Raw genomic sequence first — 27,797 nt, forward strand, 5'->3', positions numbered from 1 at the left:
CTCTTTTCAGAACAAAAACTTCGGGCGAGACCTATTTGAGTCTCGGGATACGAGTCTTCCCAAAATTCTGTACCTAATAAGTAAATAAGGGCCCTCCCACTTAGTTTACTTCAAGTGGCACACTAGAGAAAAATAAATGGACTCTGACTGGGGACCTATAGGGAGAAAGCAAGAGTCTTCTTGAATTCACATAACAAATGTATTTTCATATAATAAATTACATTGTACTGAGACCAAATTACTGAAACAAACTGGCAAATATTCAGGAAAAGGCACAGTAAGTTAAGTCACAGGTTAGACAATAATAAATATGGAAGTCAGTTTTATAGGACGAAGCGATCTTGCTAATTATTTCATAAATAAATAAGTTAAAAATTGCATAACATACAAAATAAAATGTGATAAAAGTATGAGAAAGCCAGCTCATGTCTATTAAAAAATATGTTATGAATGTCTAAATAAATAGCAAAAGACATTATAATACTGCACTTAGCTCTATAAGTTTGTCATAACACAAACCCCATGGTTCTTGCTGTTATACTGGAGGTTCAATAATATTTCGAAACATGACAACAAAAAATTCTACATTCCTGGATGATATGAACCAAATGCAAACATATATCACTTTATATTGGATCACACGTATTAGATACTACAAAAATACTGTCAAAATAAGTTTTGGCTCTGTCGCCTTCATATATTGATTTCACATTCCAATTGCTCTTACGAGCATCTGTACTGCAGTTTAACACTACAATGAACGATGAGAGTCGTGGCTCGCCGCGTGCTACAGATCCCACGAAAACAAGTGGTGTTTCACGAGCATGTCCCGAACACCTTCCCGCAACGGTCTCTGGTCTTGATTTGGAGGTGGTGGAAGCTCCCAGTCAGGATTCAGGGTGAAGGGGAATTGTGCCAGCACTCGAAGTTCACATTTTATCTGGACCCATCCAGGTGAGCGTAGAAACGACCACGGTTGGTACCAGCGTTCGACAATGTCCGCACTTGAACAAAGGACTTCCAGCCACAGATGCAACACCTTAAGAGAGAGAGAGAGAAAAATGATAATGTAAACCTCTGATCTTTAGAAAGGATATCATAAATACTCTACTGCCACCAACACGACAATTGGAGTTCCTTTAAAAGGGAACATCAGCGTGCCTCTAAGGTTTCATAAGGAGATCTGGGCATATACAGTGACGTCTTTTCCCTGTATGGGGATAGTGACATTAGTGTACTGTACTTCACATGGTGAACTGTAGGCCACTAGCTGCACTCACTTTTTACCCCTTTTCTACAACTCCATTATAGCTTTTTATTTACCTTGCTGTCCAACTTCCTTAACTTTTACTTCATATTGCAACTGATTTTTCCCCCGATTCGACATACGTTGAATGGCCTTCATAGCCCCGGATCTTATGAATTTGGATCTAATCTAAGTGAAGGCTCTCTGATTCGGTTAAATAAAAGTTGGCGCAACTGAGCTTCTATTGACGCTGAAGAAAGGCTACACATTATTTCAGAGAGTGTCTTGAACAAAGACAGATTACAGCGTCCCTCTGGCTTCTAACTACACCCATTCTTTAGACTTTACTTTACCTCTGGTCTTACTTCCTTTCTTCCATCTTGGTGTCGAACTATGAGATTTTTACCCCAGTTGTACTTCAGTGCTCAGTGGCCTCCCTGATGTCAGTGTCTGGCCATATGGTCCAATTTCAATTCAAATAATTCAAAACATAAACAGAAAGGACTGTATACAATCCATAATGTGAGCTTGCTCCAGAAGCTGGACTTGAAGGTTAGATGGAAAGCATAAGTTACCTCAGACTTGGTAGAAAGACGGAAGGCAATAAAATCTATGTAAGTTAACTCAAAACCCTTGATAGATCCTGTACAGTACCCGATAAGCAACCTTCTTAAGATCATTCATGTACAGTACAAGTATTACAAAAACCTACAATGCACTTGGTTCAGAATTATTTAGACTAGCCACTAGGTGTCTGAGGAGTATGGCTGGTTTATCTTGATTAGATAGGGTTAGAAAGGAATTAGTGAGGGTGAGAACAGGTGTAAGAAATAATTTATCAGCTAGATTGGATATGAATGTGTTGAGGTGGTTTGGCCTTGATAAGAGAATGGAAAGTGGCTGTCTCCTTGAGAAGGTGATGAGTGAAAGAGTTGAGGGGAGAAGTACAAGAGGAAGGCCTAGATTTTGGGTGGATGGATGCAATGAAGAAAGCTCTGGGTGATAGGAGGATAGATGTGAGAGAGGTAAGAGAGCATGCTAGAAGTAGGAATGAATGGCGAGCGATTGTGACGCAGTTCCGGTAGGCCCAGCTGCTTCCTCCAGTTGCCTTGGTGATTGCGGAGGTAGCAGCAGTAGGGGATTCAGCGTATGAAACTTCATTTGTGGTGGATAACAGGGGAGGGTGAGCTGTGGCACCCTAGCAGTTCCAGCCAAACTCAGCTGAGTCCCTCGTCAGGCTGGGAGAAACGGAGAGAGGAAAGGTCCCCTTTTGTTCCTTGTTTGATGTTGGCTACCCCTCAAAATTGGGGAAAATGCCTTGGTAAATAGAATTATAGAATAAATTTAATTTCCAGATAGTAAATTAATTGTGTATTGTCTACAAATCTTCACAGCTTAATGAAGATGAAAGTAAATTTCTTTACTGTCCATTATCTAATCTTGAAGCAAAATGGTCAACAGTGGCTAACCTAAATTTTATACTCCATATTAATTTAGCAAATACCACTGTTTGAAGATTTGTTAGTCTTCAAACAAGAAGACAATATATTTTCCTAAGACATACTGCATTCAGAAGTACTGTACAGTATTGTGCTTTCTAGATATCAGGTAACTGTATAGGGTCCTTTAATTACCCCAGGTATAAACCTTTGACTTTGGAATTTTCAAAGATATAAGCATAACAAATAAAAATTGTCTGGGAAATTTTAATAAAAAAATTTATTTCTATACTCATATTGCTTTATTCTTGAAGACCGACTCATATCGTATGCTACCCAGAAAATAAAAATAACATTTCCATTTCCTTTCCTCTCGCCCACTAAGGCGATATCTGTCATCTTCAGTCTCGAAGTTGAAACTAATAGTCTATCCTCTTTAACATCATTAGTCAGTGGGGTGGAGGGTGGGCATGTATATGTACGTCAGATAAGTACATAACAAATTTTATTATTAAAATAGTATTTATTTCTATGAACACACACTGATGGAGGCGAGTCATGAAGGAATGAGTAAATTTAAAGTCTCAAAATAACACTCATTTATAAGTCAGACTCATCTCTTAGTCTAGTGGGTCAATACCAAACCTTTGCAATCAAGACTGTGTTTCTAAACACCTCTTATTACCTATTATTTATCTTTATACTTCAATACCTTGTATCCCAAAATAGGTGACCAAAAAATCCTTCAGCAATTATTACACCCATTAATGTACTACAATAAAACCAAACTTGTTCCTACAAGGTAATACAAACTATCATCCTTTACTATAGGAGACAGAATACAGCGGTACATATATTATTATTATTATTACTTGCTAAGCTATACCCCTAGTTGCGAAAGCAGCATGCTGTAAACCCAAGGGCTCCAGAGGGAAAATAGCCCAGTAAGGTAAAAAAACAAGGAAACAAATCGAATAGCATGTCTGAGTGTACCCTCAAGCAAGAGAACTCTAACCCAAGACACTGGAAGATCATGGTGCAAAGGCTATGGCACTAGCCAAGAATAGAGAACACCGTTTTGATTTTGGAGCGTCCTTCTCCTAGAAGAGCTGCTTACCATAGCTAAAGAGTCTCTTCTACCCTTACCAAGAGGAAAGTAGCCCCTGAACAATTACAGTACAGTAGTTTACCCCTCGAGTGAAGAATAATTTTCCGGTTATCTACGTGTTGTCAAGTGTATGAGGAAAGAGGAGTGTGTAAAGAATACGCCAAACTATTTGGTGTATGTATAGGTAAAGGAAAAATGATGAGCCATAACCAGAGAGGGATCCAGTCACTATCTGGCCAGTCAAAGGACCCAATAACTCTATAGTGGTAGTATCTCAACGGGTGGCTGGTGCCTCGGCTAACTTATTACCTGATGTAAAGAACTTGTTTATATAGTTAGGACAAATATAAATTATTTAAAAAATTTCTCACTTTGGTATCATTGAGCAAAATTAACATATAAAAATTACACACCTGTTCATTCAGTCCAAGACAAATCAACGATCGAAGTTTCACATCCATCTGGGCATGGACTGCGTCGTGGCTAACGTTGATGGACTGGACGCATCGATACAAGAGCTGAAATATGTAAGTTTAATTTTTTCAGATAATTTAATTTATGAAACTGTAAGAGAGATTACTCGAGTGCCATATGTGGATGAGATCATGATGAGGGGTAAATGGAGATGGTTTGGGCATCCTCTTCGCACTCCCCAAGAGAGATTAGTTCACCAAACGTTCAGCTGGACTCCACAAGGCACAAGAAGAGTTGGAAGACCCAGACCTACATGGCTGAGGACAATGAAGCGCGAAGTAGGAGATGAAGAATGGAGAAGTAATGATTTACAAGCTCAAGATAGAGACGTCTGGCGAAATCTAACTGTGGCCTTTTGCGTCAATAGGTATAGAAGATGATGATGATGAATTTAATTTAAAAGAAATTTAAAAGCTGTGGATGCTGAAAGATTTCAATAATTATGAATGAATAAACCTTCAAATATGGTCATGTTATAAGAATATCAACAAAAAATACTGTGAAAATGTCTTGAGTACTGTATAACATATAATAAACCTAGCCAAAATCAAGACAGTCTTTAAAATAGAATTATTTCAATATTTAACCAGCATTCAATGTGCTATATATTTTTCAAGTGGACCTTTGTCGAACTAGGTCTATTATCTTAATCTTTAAAAATTACTCCTCCGCTAACAAGCCCTCAGAGGCTGCCATCTTGAAACTGTCACGCATGTGGAATCCAAATAATGTTAGCGAAGTATTGAAGTATTCAAATGATGAATTTAGTTTTAAAAATTATATTCATCTCAATAAGTTTTACCCAACATTCATTGTGCTAATTCCCACAGTGTCCGGAAATTTTCAATTGCTTACTTTGGTTCTCCAAGTTTCCCTTCCTTACATTATTATTATTACTTGCTAATCTACAACCCTAGTTGGAAAAGCAAGATGCTATAAGGCCAGGGGCTCCAACAGGGAAAATAGCTGTACAGTATTGTATTTGCAAGATTGAAATATCTTTACATTTTTACAGAAATGTGGTGGCAAGCTGGAGAGTTCTGTATAAGTTTCACTAATAATCAACAATTATATCTGGAACAGGGAAAATTAAAAGCTGATATTGTACCCAATAATTTCAATTCTGATGTCACAACATCAAAATTCAAGACAGAGCTATCGGCTCATGATAGCCTAACCTCACAGGTACATTTATATCTAGGTCCAACTTCTTTTAGACAGAAAAACCCTTTCAAAATCATTTTCGGATGCAAAGACATCCTTTCTAGTCCTCTTGCTTTACAAAACATTATTGATCTCACACTACCTGTGGTTACTTACCCTGACAATATCTATTGAATAGGATAAATCTTAAAACATCCTGTCTATTTTGGCTTTGGAGTAAGCGCTTTTAACTTACGCTATTAGTATAAGGACAAACTCTAAAGGTGAAAGGAAAGTAAATCACCTGGAGGGAAAGCAAGGGACATTTGAAACAAGGGAGAATAGGAGCACAAGAATTAATGGGTCAAATAGGTAACATAGAAAATATGAAAAAAGAGAATAATAACAGAAAAAAAAAGGGTTCTTACCTAGGCTAATGTCTTTCGAACGGCGAGCATTACACTTGAATCTCTTCAAATTTTTCTTGTCACTTTCTAAATCTACAGTGTATTTAGTTAAGCTAATACTATTTGATCTGAGAGATCCCTGCACTCAATAATGAAGCCCAATGTACTCTACTTATTCTTGCTCCTGTCTGTCCTGTATCATGAAATCTACAAGATCCCAACACTCATCAAATCTACACTGCTACATAAACTGGTTGCCTCTACAAGCTAAGCATATATTATGTTTGATCAACATGGCCCCATATATAAGATTTATTACAGACTACACACAAATCTTATTTTGGAAGACACTAAAATACAAATATGATTATAAGCATATTACCATCAAAACTTTTGATATTATTTTATCTAATTTCCACTGAAGGCTGCTTTTCTTATTGGGGCATTTAATCTTGTAATTTACTTTCTTTTCCAGCTAGGTTTGTAGCTTGGCTAGGAATAATAAGGGTAGAAATTCTGCTCATAGAAGCCTACACTCAATAAAAAAAAAAAATAAAAAAATCCTTTAATGAAAGTAGCACCTACCAATGAGATGAAGACATAGAGGCTGACAAAATGGGAATGGAAATTTCAAAATGGCAGCCACTGGCCATTATATAGTGTAGGAGTAATTCTCAAGGTATAAAACTGGAGGGCTAATCATAAAAACCCATTACTGTACTAATCCTTCAAATTTGAATTTGTCCACAAAACTGCACTTGCAAAATATACACCAAAATTAATATTGGGTATGACTTGTTGACATAATAAACACAAGACTAGTTATGTCTCAACCATCCAAACTAACCATATAATTCTCCTAAACTTACAAAATATATTTACGGGTAATTAACAAGTTTCGTCGAACATATCTAACTGTTATATTGTCATTCTACTTAAAAGTACAATTGGACAAAAAAATATATATAACGAAGCAAAAAACATACCTCTTCTGGCGTGAGAACTTTTCCATCTTCGTCCAATCTAAATGTGCGACAAAGTACCAGTCTCGAATACACTGACGAGAAATCTCTCTCTACTTCCCGCGCCGCTGCTTCCTCAATGAATAACCACGGATGGCACGGGCCACCTGAATAATGAAAACTCTAACTATATCATTGTGAATTTCATTAGCACTATACTTTAATAAATAAAAGGGTTTATACAAATTGAAAAGATAGGCTAAAGAGGGTTATATTTATCAAGATTGAAAAGTAACTCGGAGAGATTTTGCTACAAACTAGAAAAGTAAAGGAAAAAGTGGGCAGGAACATTGATAGTGGTTAATATATCTTTCACAAATGTTGTTCACCACTCAATGTTGACCCAGGGTTAGGGAGAGGTGATATTACTCTATTCATGTAATGATTGGCGAGTAAAGTAAAAAAAAAAAAAAAAAGATAAGACTATAAACTGATAAATCAAATATTGTAACTTCAAAATAAAGAATTTTCCTTCTTTTATAAAAAATTATAAAAATCTAAAAAAACAATACAATGAAGGGAAATTTAGGTCAGAGGGTATTTTAAATCGTATATATTGAAATAATTGCAGTAAAAAGATATTTAATACTGCAATGAAAACTGATAATGTTAAATTTCACAAAACTATTATAAAATACTTGGTGAACAAAGCTACTGTATAAAACTGCAAAGCAAACTGATAATGTTAAATTTCCCAAAACTAAAAATTAAGGTTAAAATCACTGGACACTACGACAATAATAAAAAAAAAATTAGTGACAATATCAGGTATTCCTGGTATAGCATAGCGATTTACATGTCATGTAATGTTAAACAATTTGACAAAATAAATATGAAATCTAAGGAATGCAAACCTACCTAGTAGAGACATACGATGCATTCCATGTAAGAGGATTCCTTTGATGGCTGGGCAAAGAGTTCCACGAACAAGATCTGTCACAATAGCATTGATTGCATCGTCTCCAGCACGGCTGTATTCTTTACTTCGTTCGTCCAGCATCTCGACAAACTTTGCCGGAAACCACCCTGAGAGCCAGAGGCAATTCTTTTATGATTCATATATTACAATTTGCAAAAGTTAATAAAATATACTGAAAATGTATGACACCCTTTTGTTGTATACCAAGTCTTGATATATTATTTGACATATGTTTTGATATACTTTACATTCAACTGATTAGAGTAAAGCTATTATTACCTCTCAGGCCATTTAATTCTCCAATCCAACAATGCTCGTCGCGTTGTGATACGATAGTAATTATGTCATTTTTGCGGAATCCAAGCTCATCGTCATCGTGCCGTTCAAAATCTGGAAAGTTGGAAGTTGTTAAATACAGTACACTGTAAAAATCATCATCATCATCATCTCCTCCTACGCTTTTTGACGCAAAGGGCCTCGGTTAGATTTCGCCAGTCGTCTCTTTCTTGATTATTATTATTATTATTATTATTAACTGCTAAACTAAAACCCTAGTTGGAAAAGCAGGATGCTATAAGCCAAGGGGCCCCAACAGGGAAAATAACTCAGTGAGGAAAGGAAACAAGGAAAAATAAAATATTTTAAGAATAGTAACATTAAAATAAATATTTCCTATATAAACTATAAAAATCAGTACTTCTTCCCGCATCATCTCCTACTTCACGCTTCATACTCCTCAGCCAAGTAGGACTGGGTCTTTCAACTCTTTTTGTGCCTTGTGGAACCCAGTTAAAAGTTTGGTGCACCAATTTCTCTCGCGGAGTGCGAAGAGCATGCCCAAACCATTTCCATCTACCCCACACCATATCATCAACATATGACACTTGAGTAATCTCTCTTATAGTTTAATTTCTAATCCTGTCCTGCCATTTATCTCCCAATATTCTTCTGAGGACTTTGTTCTCAAATCTACAAAATCTGTTGCATATTGTTTCATTGACATACCACGACTCATGTCCATACAATAACATCGATCTCACTAAACTGATATATAGCCTGATTTTTATATGTAATTTCAGGTGATTTGATTTCAAAATTTTCCTTAACCTAGCCATTGTCTGATTTTCTTTCGTCAATCTTCCATTAAACTCTAATTCTAAAGACCCTGTATTAGAGATCATAATTCCTAAAGATTTAAATCTCATTAACCCTTTCTCCTTCCAATGATGCTTCATCTTCCATTGCATATTCCATTCTCATCATCTGTCTTTCTCCTATTTATCTTGAGTGCAACCTCGTGTGATACTTCATACATTCTTCCACACAAAGAGGAAGCTTCCATTGTCCTGGCTGCACTAATGTCTCTACCCTCTACAAAGAATGCTTAAACAATGATGCTTCATCTTCCATTGCATATTCCATTCTCATCATCTGTCTTTCTCCTATTTATCTTGAGTGCAACCTCATGTGATACTTCATGCATTCTTCCACACAAAGAGGAAGCTTCCATTGTCCTGGTTGCACTAATGTCTCTAACCTCTACAAAGAACGCTTAAACACAGAATTATTCTGCACTAAAACTCTCATCTTTTAACTAAAAAAACACTTGGTATTTGGCATACATATGTACGATAACAAAGTGAACTACATTATAAGAGATAACAAACAATCTAAATTATATATAGTATACAGGTATATAAAAGGATCTATTGTAACGAAGTTGTTACTTTTTCTTCTTAGATATTTAGAAGATCTTGTTGGCATCTATTCTCTTACACATTTTTTTTTTTTTGTAAAGTACATTATACAGTATATATAAGATGAGCATCATAGAAGTAGCATTTCTGGATATAATGAAGCATAATAACATGTCTCAATTATGGTAAACAATTCACTACAGAAAGTGAGCAAGTGAAAACATGAGAGTTGTGCTAAAATGAACGTGGGAATAAAAAAAAAAAGAGAGGAGAGGTTGAAATAACAAGCGTATGACAAAAATAAAATGAAGATTAAATAAGAGAAGATAATAGTAACAAAATTATGAAATAGATGAAGTGGGGGTAGGCTACCACACAAAACTAAAAAGAATCCTGTAAAAAAAAATATTTAAATTACAAAAGGTACTCAACTTAAAAACACAAATCCATCTGATATCTTAAATCTCGGATATTGTATCAAAGGTTTATAATGACTGTAACAAAACAATATTATATAATTTAATGCAGTAATCCAGACATTTGCAATATGAAATGGGATTATTTGCTGACTTTTGTAGCTGAAAATTGTAGGCATATGAGTTAGGTGAAGCCTACCCTAGGCACAAATTTAACAAAATTAGACCTAAGTTGAGGACTTTGTGTACTGTTGTATTATTATTATTATTATTATTACTATTATTATTATTATTATTATTACTTTCTAAGTTACAACCCCAGTTGGAAAAGCAGAAAGCTATAAGCCCGAGGTCTCCAACAGGGTAAATATCCAAGTGAGGAAAAGAAATAAGGAACTACAAGAGAAGTAATTAACATATAAAACAAAATACTTTAAGAACAGTAACAACATTGAAATAAATTTTAAATATTACTAAGGATTATGATCTACCCAATGAGGTAATTTAAAATATTACATACCCAGTAAAGCTTTGGCCCTCCTGTGCCTAGATCGAGCAGTAGCCAAGAATTCTGGCAGATCTTGTGCATGAGATTCCAAGGAGTAATCAGGTGCAAGTGTAACAGAGCCAAAGGTTGGTTCAATGCCCTAGAAATAATACAACATGAAAGGTATTTCGGAACATACAAAATATCATTCTCATTCCTCAAAAAGAGAGAGAGAGAGAGAGAGAGAGAGAGAGAGAGAGAGAGAGAGAGAGAGAGAATTAGGAATTTCTATTGAATGAGTTAAGAAATTATATAGATGATATTCTTTATGATGTGTGCATATTCCATTTATTTTACAATAATATTTCATGTGCTGTTAACAATCCAAATGTTAGATATTTGAACTACTATAGAAAACGCCACTATTTATCTCTTTAAGATCACTAACATAAAAACAGTCAAAGATGTTTTCATAGTTTGATAGCTAGGATTTATGTTAATTATATGAACGTTTACTGTAAATGTAAGCATTTAAATATGATTTTATATACTTTAATTCTTATTCATTATAAACTAACATGTTTTATGTGCTTTAATTGCTATTCCAGTGATATTACGACTTCAATATTTGTGGCGGACTAACGGAAAGTCAAAGAAAATGACTCAAAACTTTATTTTTATTTTCCCACGCATTATTTTTGACAACCGACGTAAATTCGAAACCGACTTTACTTGTAACGACGTATACCAAGGTATACCTATACTGCAATGTAAGGTCTACAACATAACTTTGTTCCTTTTTTAACTTTAATTAAATAAAAATCAATCCAGCAAGCCATACATAAGTTTACAAATACATATCTGGAATATCATTAAAATGATATTTTAATTATAAAATAAATTTTTGAATATACTTACCCGGTGAATATATAATAGCTGCAACTCTGCGGCTCGACAGAAAACACACTCAAAAAACTCGCGAGCGATCGCTATGAAGGTTGCGGGTGTGCCCACCAGCGCCAACTGTCGGCCAGATACCACTCTTGTATGTAAACAAAACCTTCAATTCTTCTCGTCCCGCTGCGTCTCTATTGGGGAGGAAGGGAGGGTCATTTAATTTATATATTCACCGGGTAAGTATATTAAAAAATTTATTTTATAATTAAAATATCATTTTTAAATATTTAACTTAGCCGGTGAATATATAATAGCTGATTTACACCCAAGGAGGTGGGTAGAGACCAGAGTTAATTATGTTTACAGCGTATAAGCTAAGAGTTTTTTCATTTTGACAGTTATCAATATAACAAAACCAAAATATATAGGTACCTGGTAAGGAAGTTGACTTAGACGATTACTCTGCCTTGTAAGTCTGTCTTCCTCACGGAGCCCAGCGATCCTCTTAGGATGCTGAAAGACTCCCAGGAGCTGAAGTATCAAGGGTTGCAACCCATACAACAGGACCTCATCAAACCCCTAATCTGGGCGCTCTCAAGAAATGACTTTGACCACCCGCCAAATCAACCAGGATGCGAAAGGCTTCTTAGCCTTCCGAACAACCCATAAAACAATATTAAAAACATTTCAAGAGACAGATTAAAAGGATATTGGAATTAGGGAAGTGTAGTGGTAGAACCCTCACCCACTACTGCACTCGCTGCAACGAATGGACCCAGTGTGTAGCAGTCCTCGTAAAGAGTCTGGACATCTTTTAAGTAAAATGACGCGAACACTGACTTGCTTCTCCAAAAAGTCGCGTCCATAATACTTTGCAGAGATTTATTTTGCTTGAAGGCCACGGAGGTTGCAATATCTCTAACTTCGTGCGTCTTAACCTTAAGCAAACATCGGTCTTTCTCATTCAAGTGAGAATGAGCTTCTCGTATTAAAAAAATCTGATAAAATATGACAAAGCATTCTTTGACATAGGCAATGAAGGTTTCTTAACTGAGCACCATAATGCCTCAGATTTCCCTCGTAATGACTTAGTACGAGCTAAATCGAACTTAAGAGCTCTAACAGGACATAATACTCTTTCCAGTTCGTTGCCTACGATCTCTGATAAGCAAGGAATATCAAAAGATTTAGGCCAAGGACGAGAAGGCAGTTCATTTTTGGCCAGGAAACCAAGTTGAAGTGAACAAGTGGCTTTTTTCTGTAGAAAAGCCGATGTTCTTACTGAAGGCATGAAGTTCACTGACCCTTTTAGCCGAAGCCAAGCACACTAGGAAAAGTGTCTTGAGGGTGAGATCCTTCAGGGAGGCTGAATGTAATGGCTCAAACCTGTCTGACATGAGGAACCTTAGGACCACGTCTAAGTTCCATCCAGGAGTTGCCAAACGACGTTCCTTAGAGGTCTCGAAAGACTTAAGGAGATCTTGGAGATCTTTATTGTTGGAAAGATCTGAGCCTCTATGCCGAAAGACCGAAGCCAACATGCTCCTGTAGCCCTTAATCGTGGGAGCTGAAAGGGAGTGAACCTTTCTCAGATGTAAAAGAAAATCTGCGATTTGGGCTACAGAGGTACTGGACGAGGACACAGATGCTGACTTGCACCAGTCTCGAAAGACTTCCCACTTCGACTGGTATACTCTAATGGTAGAAGCTCTCCTAGCTCTTGCAATCGCACTGGCTGCCTCCTTCGAAAAGCCTCTAGCTCTTGAGAGTCTTTCGATAGTCTGAAGGAAGTCAGACGAAGAGCGGGGAGGCTTTGATGGACATTCTTTACGTGGGGCTGACGTAACAGATCTACCGTTAGAGGAAGACTTCTTGGAAAGTCTACCAGCCATTGAAGTACCTCGGTGCACCACTCTCTCGCGGGCCAGAGGGTAGCAACCAACGTCAACCTTGTCCCTTCGTGAGAGGCGAACTTCTGCAGTACCTTGTTGACTATCTTGAATGGTGGGAATGCATATAAGTCCAAAAAAGACCAATCCAGTAGAAACGCGTCTATGTAGATTGCTTCTGTATCTAGGACTGGAGAGCAATAGATTGGTAACCTTTTGGTCAACGAGGAGGCAAAGAGGTCTATGGTGGGTTGACCCCAAGTAGTCCAAAGACTCTTGCCCATGTCATTGTGGAGGGTCCATTCCGTGGGTATCACCTGACCCCTCCGACTGAGACAGTCTGCCAAGACGTTCAAGTCCCCCTGGATGAATCTCGTCAACAGGGAGATGCCTCGAATTCTTGACCATAAGAGAAGGTCCCTTGCGATCTCGAGCAGCGTGAAGGAGTGTGTGCCTCCTTGCTTGGAGATGTACGCCAAAGTTGTGGTGTTGTCTGAGTTGCCTCTACCACTAAGTTTCGAAGAAGCCTTCTAATATCATCAAGGCCAAGTGGACTGCTAATAGCTCCTTGCCGTTGATGTGCATGCTCTTCTGACTTGAGGTCCACAGACCCGAGCATTCCCGACCGTCCAGGGTCGCACCCCAACCCAAATCCGACGCGTCTGAGTACAACACGTGGTTGGGTTCTTGACTGATAGGGATAGTCCCTCTCTCAGACTGATATTGCTGTCCCACCATTTCAGGCATGCCTTTACTGGTTCGGAGACTGGGAATGATACCGTCTCTAATGTCTTGTCCTAGTTCCAGTGAAAGGCTAGATGGAACCGGAGAGGCAGAAGGTGTAGTCTCCCTAGTGAGACAAACTGCTCCAGGGATGAGAGAGTCCCTACGAGACTGTTCCAACTCCTGACTGAATAAACGTTTCGTTTCAGCATTAGTTGGACTTCGAGCAGGGCTTGACTGCGAATCTCCATCCCCAAATATAGAATAATCTGGGATGGGATCAGTTGGGACTTTTAGGTTGACCAAAAGTCCCAACTCCCTGGCCAGACTCAACGTCCAATGTAGATCCTGCAGACAGTGAAGACTGGACGATGCTCTGAGAAGCCAGTCGTCCAAGTACAGGGAGGCTCGGATCCCCGATAGATGGAGGGATTTTGCCACATTCCTCATGAGCCTCGTAAACACGAGAGGCGCAGGACTGAGGCCAAAGCACAGGGCTCGAAACTGGTACCCCACATTCCTGTAAACAAACCTCAGAAACGGTTGGGAATCCGGGTGTATAGGAATGTGGAAGTATGCCTCCTGAAGGTCGAGAGAGACCATCCAGTCGCCTTCCATAAATGCTGTCAAGACAGCCTGGTAGACTTCATCGTGAAGTTTGTCTTGACAATGAACACATTGAGCGCACTTGCCTCTTACGTACTCCTGCAGTGAACATGGTTGCCAAATCATGGAGCCATCCCTGAGGGACTTGTTCCTGCAGAGAACGTGGCTGTTAGATCATTGGAGCCATCCCTGAAAGCCTTGTTTATGCATGACATAATTGTACAGCAAAACTTCAAAGGCTCGAAAATAGCTGTGAAGTCGACCTGTAAAATCTTGGAGCGTCTCATGGCCAGGCGCCAGGGAGAGTCTATGAGGTTTGAGAAGTCTATCTGGGCAGAGGCAGGAACTCCCAAGCCGAGAACTTCTCTCGTGTCATATCAGACTCTCGCTCTATAAGCCAGTTTAAAAGAAGGGAAAGCAAAGGCTGTCTCCCCCAAACTCCTCCTGGTGATAAACCAGTCGCCTAGCAAACGTAAAGCTCTCTTAGAAGAGCGAGAGAGCACTAGCTTATAAAACAACGGCTTCGAAGTAGCTAGGCCTAGTGTAAGCTCTGACGTTTAGGCGAACGAGGAGCAGCAGTTACAAAAAGATCCGGACAAAGATCCTTAAAAATCAGCATGATTTATTTAAAGTCCATAGAGGGCTAAGCAGCTTTAGGCTCCTCTCCGTCTGACAGAGTCCTCAAGGGAATATCAGTAGGAGGGGGAACAGCAACTTCCTCATCTGAAGGAACCTTGTCCGATAATAGCCGAGTCTCAAGCAAGGGAGAGACCTACCGTGCTGGCAATGCTTTACAAGCAGAGTCCACACGCACTGGTGCATTAGTAGCGGACCAGGACGCAACGTCATGTAACTGCTTGACAGTCTGTGAACTGTCAACAACAACAGGTGCGTGAGACCAGGACGCAACGTCATGTAACTGCTTGACAGTCTGTGAACTGTCAACAACAACAGGTGCGTGAGGACGCACAGCGTCCACTCGAGACTGCTTTGACCGCCTAGACTGAGCAGTCAAAACAACTCTAGAATGCGGAGGTTGACGCTCAGCGTCAAAACAAGTCAACTCCGATTGTTAGCGAACGTCCTGAACGTCAACAGGAGCATCAGCAAGTGGCCTAACGTCCAAATGTGGCTGAAAATCCACACGAGACCGCATCGAGTGTGGTTCTAAACAACCTGACTGACGTGACTTGGCTACGCCAACGTCAACAGGACGCACAAAGGAACGTTAGGGTGGCTGAAGGCCAGGATCTCGATGAGATAAACGGCTAGGCTCAACGGACTTATCGGCAGAATAGTCTTCCATAAGGGAGGCAAGCTTATTCTGCATGTCTTGCCGTACAACCCAAGTAGGATCAACGGGAATGGTTGCGGTAATAGACGAGGGTAACGTCTGTGACCGCAAAACCTTGCCTACAAAAAGACTCTCGGAGTCTGTGTTACGCTTTTGTTAGGCGGCGAGCAGTCTTCCGATGACTGCATAGGGTCAGAGCTGTCCTAATGGTTAAAACCAGGACGCTGGACCTGTCCTGAAAGGACTGACTTTCGGTTAAAGGGCCTCGAAACCTTGTTCCACGGTTTCTTATGCGAAAAGCCTTCGGATGACGAGGAGAAAATCGTCTCTCTCGCCTTATGGTAGGGGTGATCTTGGTAAGATACACCCGATACCATAGAGGGAACGTCTGTTCGCTGATCAAGGCCTCTCGAACCCATAAGTCATACGACATTACTTCTCCCCTGGGCTTGGGAGCTTGCAAGAGGTCCCGGACTAGGCGAACGACAGGCACGAACAGACGAACCCTCGGTCGCAACACTGATAACACTTTGCGCAATATCACTTTATCACTACGATTTTCTGTTTTGCACTTATTTCACTGAAATCGAATTTTTAACAATTCACATTAGGTATGAATAAAACTGATTTCTACCTGAAGCACGCAATTCTACCTTCATCAAAAGGTTGTAATTGTGAAATCAGTCGTATAATGTAAGCACATTAATACCAGCAAAAAACAGTAAACATACTTTAAGATAAAAAAATCAGTGGCTGGGGAAGAGACTAAACACTAGTTCATTCAAAACTACGTTTTCAATCTCTCACCGTACATTGCCTTGGGACGAGAATAAAAAACTAAAAACGTTTTATCCTTTCTCCCCGTACAGAGACTAGGGACGAGAGTAACTCGAGAACAACGTTACCTGCTTGGGACGAGATAAAGATCGGAACGTTTTCTCTCCTCTCTCTCCCTCCGTCTCTCTCTATCTCTCTCTCTCTCTCTCTCTCTTGATTTCGCACCTAAGAGAAGAGCCCACTTACGTTTCGTCAAAAAAAACAGGTTATTTGACCAAAGGAAAAAACTGAAAGGTTTTTAAATTAAAAAGTTCCTTTAAAATAGAATTTAAAACATTTAAGCTTTGAAAGAAGAATGAACAAAACGTCAGAATCGATTTACTCTTTCTGCAAAGTGAAACCGTGATACTCTCTCTCTCTATCGTAACGATAGAGCGCAAACTGCGTAGCATAAATAAACTAAACGTAGTTCATCTTTGAAACAGTACGAAGACTATTCAAAGAAAATCTTTCATAAAATATCTATTAAAAAATATTCATTTAATAAGTTTTAAATCATTAGCTCTTTAAAAGCTATTTACGATTGAAAGGGCTCAACGTTGTTTAACTTCGGTTTCCAAGTTAGGACCGCCTACTCTCAGGAAAGGTCGCATATAAACAAATCATTAAAATTTATTTTGATGTTTATTATAAATGGAAAGCTAATCGAAGAGGCCTAATAAAGGCGGTTGAGATATAAAATATATAGAGGAAAATCTATAATTAATTTATAACGTGATAAGATAATTGCTAAAAGCCTAAACACACTTCCGTACTGAGGGAAGGGTCGGCCATTTAAAAGTCAAGGAAAGTCCAAAAAACAATCCAAAGTCATCAAAAATTAAATCTATCCAAAAACGAGTTCAAGATTTAAGTTGAAGATAAAACACCTGTACTGCGAAAGCTCAAACCAAAATGAAGTACTTCACCAAATATGTTAAGAAAACTCCAGGTTCTACAGCGAGTATGAATACGTCTTGTCGTCAACGTCGACAGAGAAGAATTGAAGGTTTTGTTTACATACAAGAGTGGTATCTGGCCGACAGTTGGCGCTGGTGGGCACACCCGCAACCTTCATAGCGATCGCTCGCGAGTTTTTTTAGTGTGTTTTCTGTCGAGCCGCAGAGTTGCAGCTATTATATATTCACCGGCTAAGTAAAATATTTAAAACTACTTTATCATAATTATCATTAATTTTGATTATATTACAGAGGAAGAAATATCAACTACCTCATTACTTTGGTCTTATATTTATCTTTCCTAACAAATACAAATGTTGGACTGTGAAAAACTATATTACTTCACGTTGAACTTGGTCTTTTTACCATGGCATGCCTTTCTGCAAGAATCAAACAATGATTGAAAATATATTGTAGCTTATCCAGATAGATGACTATAAACAAAAGAATTTTGAAAAAAATACCAACAGGGTGCTTTCTAAAACCTGACATTTCCCGTTGCTTTAAATTGTGACAATTACACTGAGGAAATCTTCTGGAAGTTCTACATGAAAGAGGTAGAAAAGGGTAGTGGTAAATCACCCTGATGCCAGCTACAAAGTGTAATTACATTACTATAATTTTCACAATAGTGTATTGAGAGTCAATGTACAGTATCAAATAAGACCCTAACTCTTGATCAAATTGTTACTTCTTTATTAAACTATCAAAATCCATAAACCAAATGCTATGTGATTTGTGGGTTTTCAGTTTTGAGTAACATAATAATCATTTTCAAGGGACCAACAGATGTACTGTACCTGGAAATGCCTTCCAACTTGAAGGATGGCCTCTCGCAGGTCTACCAGGAGCTCTGTCTGTCGAATATTTTTGTTCCGCATGTCATCTGCACTGCCGTCCTCACCAAAAAGAATGAGTTCTAGCATAGACTTGTTCTTCGTTACTTGACGTCTAAAATAAAAAAGGAGAATTAACTATAAATCCTCAAGCTAGGTTTAGAGGAGGTCCTGAGTTTCAATATACCTGTACAACAATTGTTAAAACCGGAAGTTAAAACTACATATAATAAGAGGAAAACCTAGTAATCCACACCAAAAAAATATACAATGGAGAAGAAAATATAAATGTCCTTCTCTATTCAAGGACATCATTAGTAAATAATAACTAGACTGGAATAATAAATTAATGAGTAAAGAAATACTTTAAAATATTTAAAAATACTATACTTTAATAAGTACAGAGGTTCAAAAGTAAGGGTTGGAACCTCTGTACTTATTAAAATACTTATTAAAATATTTAAAACTACTGTACTTTAATAATTACAGAGGTTCCAAAGTAAGGAGAGAGGGTGGTTCTGGGGGAATAATCTAGAAGACTGGCTCTGGAGAGAGATGAAGCTGAGATTCTTCTGATATGCAGACAAGTGGAGAAAGCTGGTCAGAAACATTGACCCCCCCCCCATAAAAGTGGGAAAAGATGCAGATAAAGAAGATGAGGTTCCAAAGTAAGGGGAAGGAAAGAAGAAACTGAAGAGCCAATCCTTCTACCTTTCCTCCAGGCTTATATCTAATGTGTTACTATAGACAAGCTGCAGCTTTTACCCCAAGGCCTAAAACAAGTGTTGAAGAACTTAAGGGTATACCTTCTTAAGAAGGTTGAAGGTTGTTTGGCATATCCCAATTCCATCACCTATTCAACAGCAGATTTTTTTAATTCTAAGTGGGAATAATACCCGACTTTGTGAGCTCTTGTAAAATTATATGATAAGACAAATTACAAAACAGTAAAACAATTATTTGGTTCGTCAATATTTAAAGACCTTGCAAAAAGCCAATAACAGTCTCCTTGACCCCTCAAAGGTCAAAGTATATACTCTATAAAGTCTCAATTAAGTTGGAAAACACCTTTCTTTGTTCTGCCAATGCTAAGAAGAGACTCCAACACTCGGATATAAGATGTTGAGTCCTTTCAGAAGTTTCGAGAGAAGTACCTCTAAACAGAGACGACCCACCCCCCCTCTTAGTCCTAAGGTAGTTCTCTAGAAACCAATGGTTTTAAGATACTTTTTTCATCAATTTTGTTATTTTTTTCATTTTACTATATAATGCATGTTACTATAAAAACTGTCATTAGTGTAGTGTATGATATTTCAAACACTGTCAGTAACACAATAGTTAAAGGATAAAAGGTTTGTATGCGTAAAAACAAATAGCTATATCTGTTAGTCATTACATGGACCTAAAAACAGTCCAAACCTATTTTTCTGAAATAATCTCCAGTAATCTCCAGCCACATCTAAAGCTCTTTCCATTATTTATGAAGATATAAAATCCAGAAACAAGGAAAACTATTATAAAAACCTTAATGATGATGAATATCTATACAGCAAATACTTTATAGTTTTGTACTTCATAATTATATGTTTCTTACAATCATACCTATTTAGCTGCTGCTTAGGTAAATTTGTGGAATGATCGGGATTTATCAGAGCCCCGTGGTCAGCCATGAGGTATGCTAAGTGTCGGCGCCGATGAGTTTCCACCATGACATCTGTCAAGCTACCGCAAACATTCTCCATTACCTAAGAAAAGAAGTGGAATATTACAATTCCTAATGATTAAATCTTATTTATTCTGAACAGCAGAATATAAACTTTAAGGGGTTGGGAATATGCAAGAGAAGTAATTAACAACTAAAAATATTTTAAGAACAGTAATATTAAAATAAATCTTTACCATTCTATACTAAAAAGTATATACAGTATTCTTCTACCTGATCTTAAAGGGTCTTTTTTGAACAATTTTTTTAACTAAATGCTCTCACTACAGTACTTAAATTTCGTTCAAAATACAGTACTTCATCTATTCAACAAGTCAAACAGTTCATTGAACACACTGCTGCTCACTTAACCTATGAAAACAGACATCTGAATAAACCTTACCTTGAATAGACATTCAACGTCATCTACATCACCAGGAATGTCTGATAATGCATTGAAAATTTGTGCTGAATTTTCCAAACTTCGAAGCTCAGCCTCTGCAATGAAGAGATGAAATCAGAAATAACTATAACAAAAACCTTTGTGTGATTATATACAAGAATTGTATGCAATGATGACAGAAAAGCATTCATTTTGAATATACATACATACATACATATACCAAAGGCACTTCCCCCAAGTTTGGGGGGTAGCCGACAACAACAAGAAACAAAACAAAAAGGGGACCTCTACTCTCTACGTTCCTCCAGCCTAACCAGGGACCCAGCCGAGTTCAGCTGGTACTGCTAGGGTGCCACAGCCCAACCTCCCACATTTCCACCACAGATGAAGCTTCATACTGCTGAGTCCCCTACTGCTGCTACCTCCGCGGTCATCTAAGGCACCGGAGGAAGCAGCAGGGCCTACCGGAACTGCGTCACAATCGCTCGCCATTCATTCCTATTTCTAGCACGCTCTCTTGCCTCTCTCACATCTATCCTCCTATCACCCAGAGCTTTCTTCACACCATCCATCCACCCAAACCTTGGCCTTCCTCTTGTACTTCTCCCATCAACTCTTGCATTCATCACCTTCTTTAGCAGACAGCCATTTTCCATTCTCTCAACATGGCCAAACCACCTCAACACATTCATATCCACTCTAGCCGCTAACTCATTTCTTACACCCGTTCTCACCCTCACCACTTCGTTCCTAACCCTATCTACTCGAGATACACCAGCCATACTCCTCAGACACTTCATCTCAAACACATTCAATTTCTGTCTCTCCATCACTTTCATTCCCCACAACTCCGATCCATACATCACAGTTGGTACAATCACTTTCTCATATAGAACTCTCTTTACATTCATGCCCAATCCTCTATTTTTTACTACTCCCTTAACTGCCCCCAACATTTTGCAACCTTCATTCACTCTCTGACGTACATCTGCTTCCACTCCACCATTTGCTGCAACAACAGACCCCAAGTACTTAAACTGATCCACCTCCTCAAGTAACTCTCCATTCAACATGACATTCAACCTTGCACCACCTTCCCTTCTCGTACATCTCATAACCTTACTCTTACCCACATTAACTCTCAACTTCCTTCTCTCACACACCCTTCCAAATTCTGTCACTAGTCGGTCAAGCTTCTCTTCTGTGTCTGCTACCAGTACAGTATCATCCGCAAACAACAACTGATTTACCTCCCATTCATGATCATTCTCGCCTACCAGTTTTAATCCTCGTCCAAGCACTCTAGCATTCACCTCTCTCACCACTCCATCAACATACAAGTTAAACAACCACGGCGACATCACACATCCCTGTCTCAGCCCCACTCTCACCGGAAACCAATCGCTCACCTCATTTCCTATTCTAACACATGCTTTACTACCTGTGTAGAAACTTTTCACTGCTTGCAACAACCTTCCACCAACTCCATATAACCTCATCACATTCCACATTGCTTCCCTATCAACTCTATCATATGCTTTCTCCAGATCCATAAACGCAACATACACCTCCTTACCTTTTGCTAAATATTTCTCGCATATCTGCCTAACTGTAAAAATCTGATTCATACAACCCCTACCTCTTCTAAAACCACCCTGTACTTCCAAGATTGCATTCTCTGTTTTATCCTTAATCCTATTAATCAGTATTCTACCATACACTTTTCCAACTACACTCAACAAACTAATACCTCTTGAATTACAACACTCATGCACATCTCCCTTACCCTTATATAGTGGTACAATACATGCACAGACCCAATCTACTGGTACCATTAATAACACAAAACACACATTAAACAATCTCACCAACCATTCAAGTACAGTCACACCCCCTTCCTTCAACATCTCAGCTTTCACACCATCCATACCCGATGCTTTTCCTACTCTCGTTTCATCTAGTGCTCTCCTCACTTCCTCTATTGTAATCTCTCTCTCATTCTCATCTCCCATCACTGGCACCGCAACACCTGGAACCGCAATTATATCTGCCTCCCTATCATCCTCAACATTCAGCAAACTTTCAAAATATTCCGCCCACCTTTTCCTTGCCTCCTCTCCTTTTAACAACCTTCCATTTCCATCTTTCACTGTCTCTTCAATTCTTGCGCCGGCCTTCCTTACTCTCTTCACTTCTTTCCAAAACTTCTTCTTATTCTCTTCATATGACTGACCCAGTCCCTGACCCCACCTCAGGTCAGCTGCCCTCTTTGCCTCACGTACCTTGCGCTTTACTTCCACCTTTTGCTCTCTATATTTTTCATACTTCTCTATACTATTACTCTGCAGCCATTCTTCAAAAGCCCTCTTTTTCTCTTCCACTTTTACCTTCACTCCTTCATTCCACCATTCACTGCCCTTCCTCATGCTGCCTCCAACAACCTTCTTGCCACATACATCACTTGCAATCCCAACAAAATTTTCTTTTGCTAACTTCCACTCCTCCTCTAAATTACCAGTTTCTCTTACTCTCACCTCGTCATATGCCATTTTCAACCTTTCCTGATATTTACTTTTTACCCCCGGTTTTATTAGCTCTTCAACCCTCACTAGCTCCCTTTTACATCCACCTACTCTATTCCCCCACTCTTTTGCTACAACCAATTTTCCTTCCACCAAAAAATGATCAGACATACCGTTAGCCATACCCCTAAACACGTGCACGTCTTTCAATCTTCCAAACATTCTTTTCGTTATCAACACATAATCCATTAATGCCCTTTCTACTACTCTTCCATTTGCCACTCTTACCCATGTATACTTATTTTTATCTTTCTTTTTAAAAAAGCTAGCACTTATTACCATCTCTTGTTCAACACACATATCTACCAGTCTCTCATCACTCTCATTTTCACCTGGTACGCCATATTTCCCAATGACACCTTCTACCTCTCCAGCACCCACTCTAGCATTTAAGTCACCCATAACAACTACATAATTCCTTCAACCCAGTCCTTCTACACACCTAGTTAATTCACTCCAGAACTCATTCCGCTCTTCTTCACTTTTCTCACTACCTGGCCCATACGCACTGACAAACGCCCAACATTCCCTACCCAACCTAACCCTTACCCACATTAACCTAGATGATATCTCCTTCCATTCCACTACTTTACCTGTCATCCATTCACTCAACAATAAAGCCACACCCTCTCTCGCTCTTCCCCTTTCAATCCCAGACACTCTACCAGACATTTCACCAAACATCACTTCACCCTTTCCTTTCATCTTTGTCTCACACAAGGCCAATACATCCATCCTTCTACTTCTAAACATACTTCCAATCTCACATCTTTTACTCTCTATCGTACTACATCCACGCACATTCAAACACCCCAAAACTAGAGTGCGGGGAGCAGTCACTCTCCCCCCAGCTCCATCTCTTTGTTGCTGTCTCACAGGATACTTTTACAGGAGAGGGGGTTCCCAGCCCCCTCGTCCCGTCCCTTTTAGTCGCCTCTTACGACACGCAGGGATAACGTTGGCGCTATTCTAATTGTTTTATGCCCCCGCGGCCACAGGGGGCATATTTGCAAAACATTACCAATTTGGAAGTAATTTGTATTTCTCCTAACGATACAAACCTGAACCTTTTTATAGGGATATTACTTTTGACGTAGCTGAAAGACGAGCCATAAGACTTTTAGCAAGGGAAAACTACCCCAATCGCTAGCTAACGGGAGAGGGGGGGGGGGGGGGTAGCCGGCTACCCAACTCACTCACACTTTGCTGCCAGGCCAATCTGTATAAAAAGCTCCAGGTTTGTATCATTAGGAAAAATACAAATTACTTCCAAATTTGGTTTTTGTTCCGTCACTATACAAACCCTCGCTATTTATAGGGAGGATTTGCCTCTTAGGAGGATGAAAGTCCGTGCCAACTGGCTCTTTGCATTGACCCTGGGTTCTCTCCTCACGATACAGATCGTAGTTGGAGGGAACCCTAACACCTCGCTGAAATTATTGTGCTACGCACTATTAGCGGGCTACGCAAGTTGTGCGATCGTGATACTAGCAATGTGACTGTCAAGATATGAGTTCTCCGAGCCATAGGAATCTTTGAAAGTACCTTAGACAATACCCAATCCCCCTCATTAGAGGTATTGGGGATGCAACAAGTATTATTTCTAAACCAGGTTAAACAAGAGAAATGGCTCTTGCCTGCACAAAGGTGAGGTCAGCTTTGCTGAGGACCCTGGTGCTCTATCCCCAAGAGAGGGAAAGATGGATGGAATAAAGGATGCGAGTCATTATTACCCATTCCCCCTAGACTAATCCCAGGTAACCTTAGCTCTCAACCCTCTGCTACTTATCCATCAAGGAGCCTGAGGTGTTTAGACTACTCGGAGCCCACTATCTGAGTCCCTCTGCTCAGGTTTTCTGCCAGCACATTCCTCTTGACAGGGACACCGAGTTGTCTTCTGTCCATCGGAGTATCTCTAATGCTAGATGGCACAGGCGTTGCATAAAGGTACCAACTTCTTTGTTTATGTAAGCCACTACCGTGGTGTTGTCGTTCATCAACATCGCCGAGTGACTTGCCAGGAACTGCTGGACCAATGGAAAATGTTTCCATGTTCCTGTGTGTCACGTCTTACTGGTAGTGGGTAGTGAAGGTCGTCTGACGCTTCCACAAGTCTGCTTGCAGAACTTGCATCATAGAGTAGTTCTTTTTAAACGCCAGGGATGTTGCAATGCTCTTGACGTTATCCCAACCCTCAAATTTTACAAATACGATGTTATGCGTTATCGAACGGTTAAAGTACCCCGATATTACTTGGAGAGTCGCCAGCTTAGCCTATCTCCAGTGCTGCGAGAAATTAATATTGCTTGCCAACAGATTGTTGAATCCCATCATATGTCCCACGACAGAATTTTGAGACTCAGAAGAAGAACTATAATCTCCCATTGAATTAAGTACTGGAGGTGGAGTTTTTCTATTTTCAAGTTTTTTTTTTATATTAATCACTTTTTGTCATTTTTTATTCCCACATTGGGGTAGTTGAAGACTGTGGAACCGGCTACCTTATGTGAGGAAAACTGTATTGAGTCATGGTTTATGTAACTGTTGTATATTGTATTTCCTCTGACCGTGACTGAGTCATCTTAGATTTAGTAAATTTTTATCATACTTTAATACTATGATGGTCCAAAATCTATAGGTTTTGTATTTGATAAAATTGATTTTGGACTACTGTAGGTAGTAGGTTGGCCGGCACCAGCCACCAGTTGGGATACTACCGCTAGAGAGTTATGGGGTCCTTTGACTGGCCAGACAGTACTACATTGGATTCTTCTCTCTGGTTACGGCTTTTTTTTTCCTTTTGCCCACACATGCACCGAAAATTATGGCCTATTCTTTACATATTCTACTCTGTCCTCATACACCTGACAATACTGAGATTACCAAACAGTTCTTCTTCACACAGGGGGTTAACTACTGCACTTTAATTGTTCAGTGGATACTTTCCTCTTGGTAAGGGTAGCAGAGACTCTTAAGCTATGCTAAGCAGCTCTTCCAGGAGAAGGACACTCCAAAATCAAACCATTGTTCTCTAGTCTTGAGTAGTGCTATAGCCTTTGTACCATGGTCTTCCATTGTCTTGGGTTAGAGTTCTCTTGCTTGAGGGTACACTCAGGCACACTATTCTATCTTACTTCTCTTCCTTTTGTTTCGTTAAAGTTTTTATAGTTTATATAGGAAATATTAATTTTAATATTGTTACTGTTCTTAAAATATTTTATTTTCCCGAGTTTCCTTTCCTTACTGCCCTATTTTCCCTGTTGGAGCCCATGGGCTTATAGCATCCTGCTTTTCCATCTAGGGTTGTAGGTTAATAATAATAATAATAATAATAATAATAATAATAATAATAATAATAATAATACTGTGCAATGAGTGTAATTTGGTTGCTTTTCTCTGAATAATTTTATGACTATGTGTGCTTGTAAACATTTGTAAAATCTGAGGGTTGAGATGACCAATTGGTATCCAGTTTGATTAATATTTATATATATCCATCCCTATGTAATTTGTCATCCTATCCTCTCACTGTATTATTTTTCTGTAAGCTAGTGCTAAAGCCTATTGATGTAATATGACAAATTCGTAGATAATTTGTATTTTTCCTAACTATACAAACCTTAGCTATTTAACCCTTTTACCCCCAAAGGACGTACTGGTACATTTCACAAAAGCCATCCCTTTACCCCCATGGACGTACCGGTACGTCCTTGCAAAAAATGCTATAAAAATGTTATTTTCCTTAGTAAAATAAATTTTTGAATATACTTACCCGATGATCATATAGCTGCAACTCTGTTGCTCGACAGAAAAAACCTACGGGCGGAATACGCCAGCGATCGCTATACAGGTGGGGGTGTACATCAACAGCGCCATCTGTCAAAGGTACTCAAGTACTCGATGTCAACAAAGAACCAATTTTCTCCTCTGTCCACTGGGTCTCTATTGGGGAGGAAGGGCGGGTCCTTTAATTTATGATCATCGGGTAAGTATATTCAAAAATTTATTTTACTAAGGAAAATAACATTTTTCAATATTAAACTTACCCGATGATCATATAGCTGATTCACACCCAGGGGGGTGGGTAGAGACCAGCATTACATGTTGACATTATTATGAGCTAAGTATTCCGTATTTCATTTTAGCAGTTATTCAAAATAACAAGCATAAAATAAATAAGTACCTGGTAAGGAAGACGACTTGAACAATTACTCTGCCTTTTTAAGTACGTCTTCCTTACTGAGCCTCGCGATCCTCATAGGATGCTGAGCGACTCCTAGGAGCTGAAGTATGAAGGGTTGCAACCCATACTAAAGGTCCTCATCAAAACCTCTAATCTAGGCGCTTCTCAAGAAATGATTTTGACCACCCGCCAAATCAAGTAGGATGCGAAAGGCTTCTTAGCCTTCCGGACAACCCAAAAATATTTCAAGAGAAAGATTAAAAAGGTTCTGGAATTAGGGAATTGTAGTGGTGGAGCCCCCACCACTACTGCACTCGTTGCTACGAATGGTCCCAGTGTAGCAGTTCTCGTAAAGAGACTGGACATTCTTAAGATAAAAGACGCGAACACTGATTTGCTTTTCCAATAGGTTGCGTCGAATATACTTTGCAGAGATCTATTTTGTTCAAAGGCCACGGAAGTTGTGACAGCTCTAACTTCGTGTGTCCTTACCTTCAGCCAAGCTTGGTCTTCCTCATTCAGAAGGGAATGAGCTTCTCGTATTAACAG

At 39.1% G+C, this 27,797-nt stretch overlaps 1 protein-coding gene across 1 annotated transcript in view; it reads right to left on the bottom strand.

Annotated features, from left to right (window-relative positions):
- Positions 1 to 348: 348 nt before the first annotated feature.
- LOC137622363 (small G protein signaling modulator 3 homolog) overlaps positions 349 to 27,797 on the bottom strand; it is a 91,393-nt gene continuing 63,944 nt past the window's right edge. The window contains exons 9-17 of the mRNA XM_068352955.1: positions 20,484 to 20,578; positions 19,981 to 20,123; positions 18,343 to 18,493; positions 10,392 to 10,518; positions 8,038 to 8,148; positions 7,698 to 7,865; positions 6,804 to 6,946; positions 4,207 to 4,311; positions 349 to 1,039 (exon numbers count right to left, since the gene is read on the bottom strand). Coding sequence (XP_068209056.1) covers positions 788 to 1,039; positions 4,207 to 4,311; positions 6,804 to 6,946; positions 7,698 to 7,865; positions 8,038 to 8,148; positions 10,392 to 10,518; positions 18,343 to 18,493; positions 19,981 to 20,123; positions 20,484 to 20,578 — 1,295 coding nt within the window. The 3' untranslated portion in view covers positions 349 to 787. The remainder of the gene's footprint in view (positions 1,040 to 4,206; positions 4,312 to 6,803; positions 6,947 to 7,697; positions 7,866 to 8,037; positions 8,149 to 10,391; positions 10,519 to 18,342; positions 18,494 to 19,980; positions 20,124 to 20,483; positions 20,579 to 27,797) is intronic.

This window comes from Palaemon carinicauda, chromosome 29 (genome assembly GCF_036898095.1).
Source record: "Palaemon carinicauda isolate YSFRI2023 chromosome 29, ASM3689809v2, whole genome shotgun sequence".
Taxonomy (NCBI): domain Eukaryota; kingdom Metazoa; phylum Arthropoda; class Malacostraca; order Decapoda; family Palaemonidae; genus Palaemon; species Palaemon carinicauda.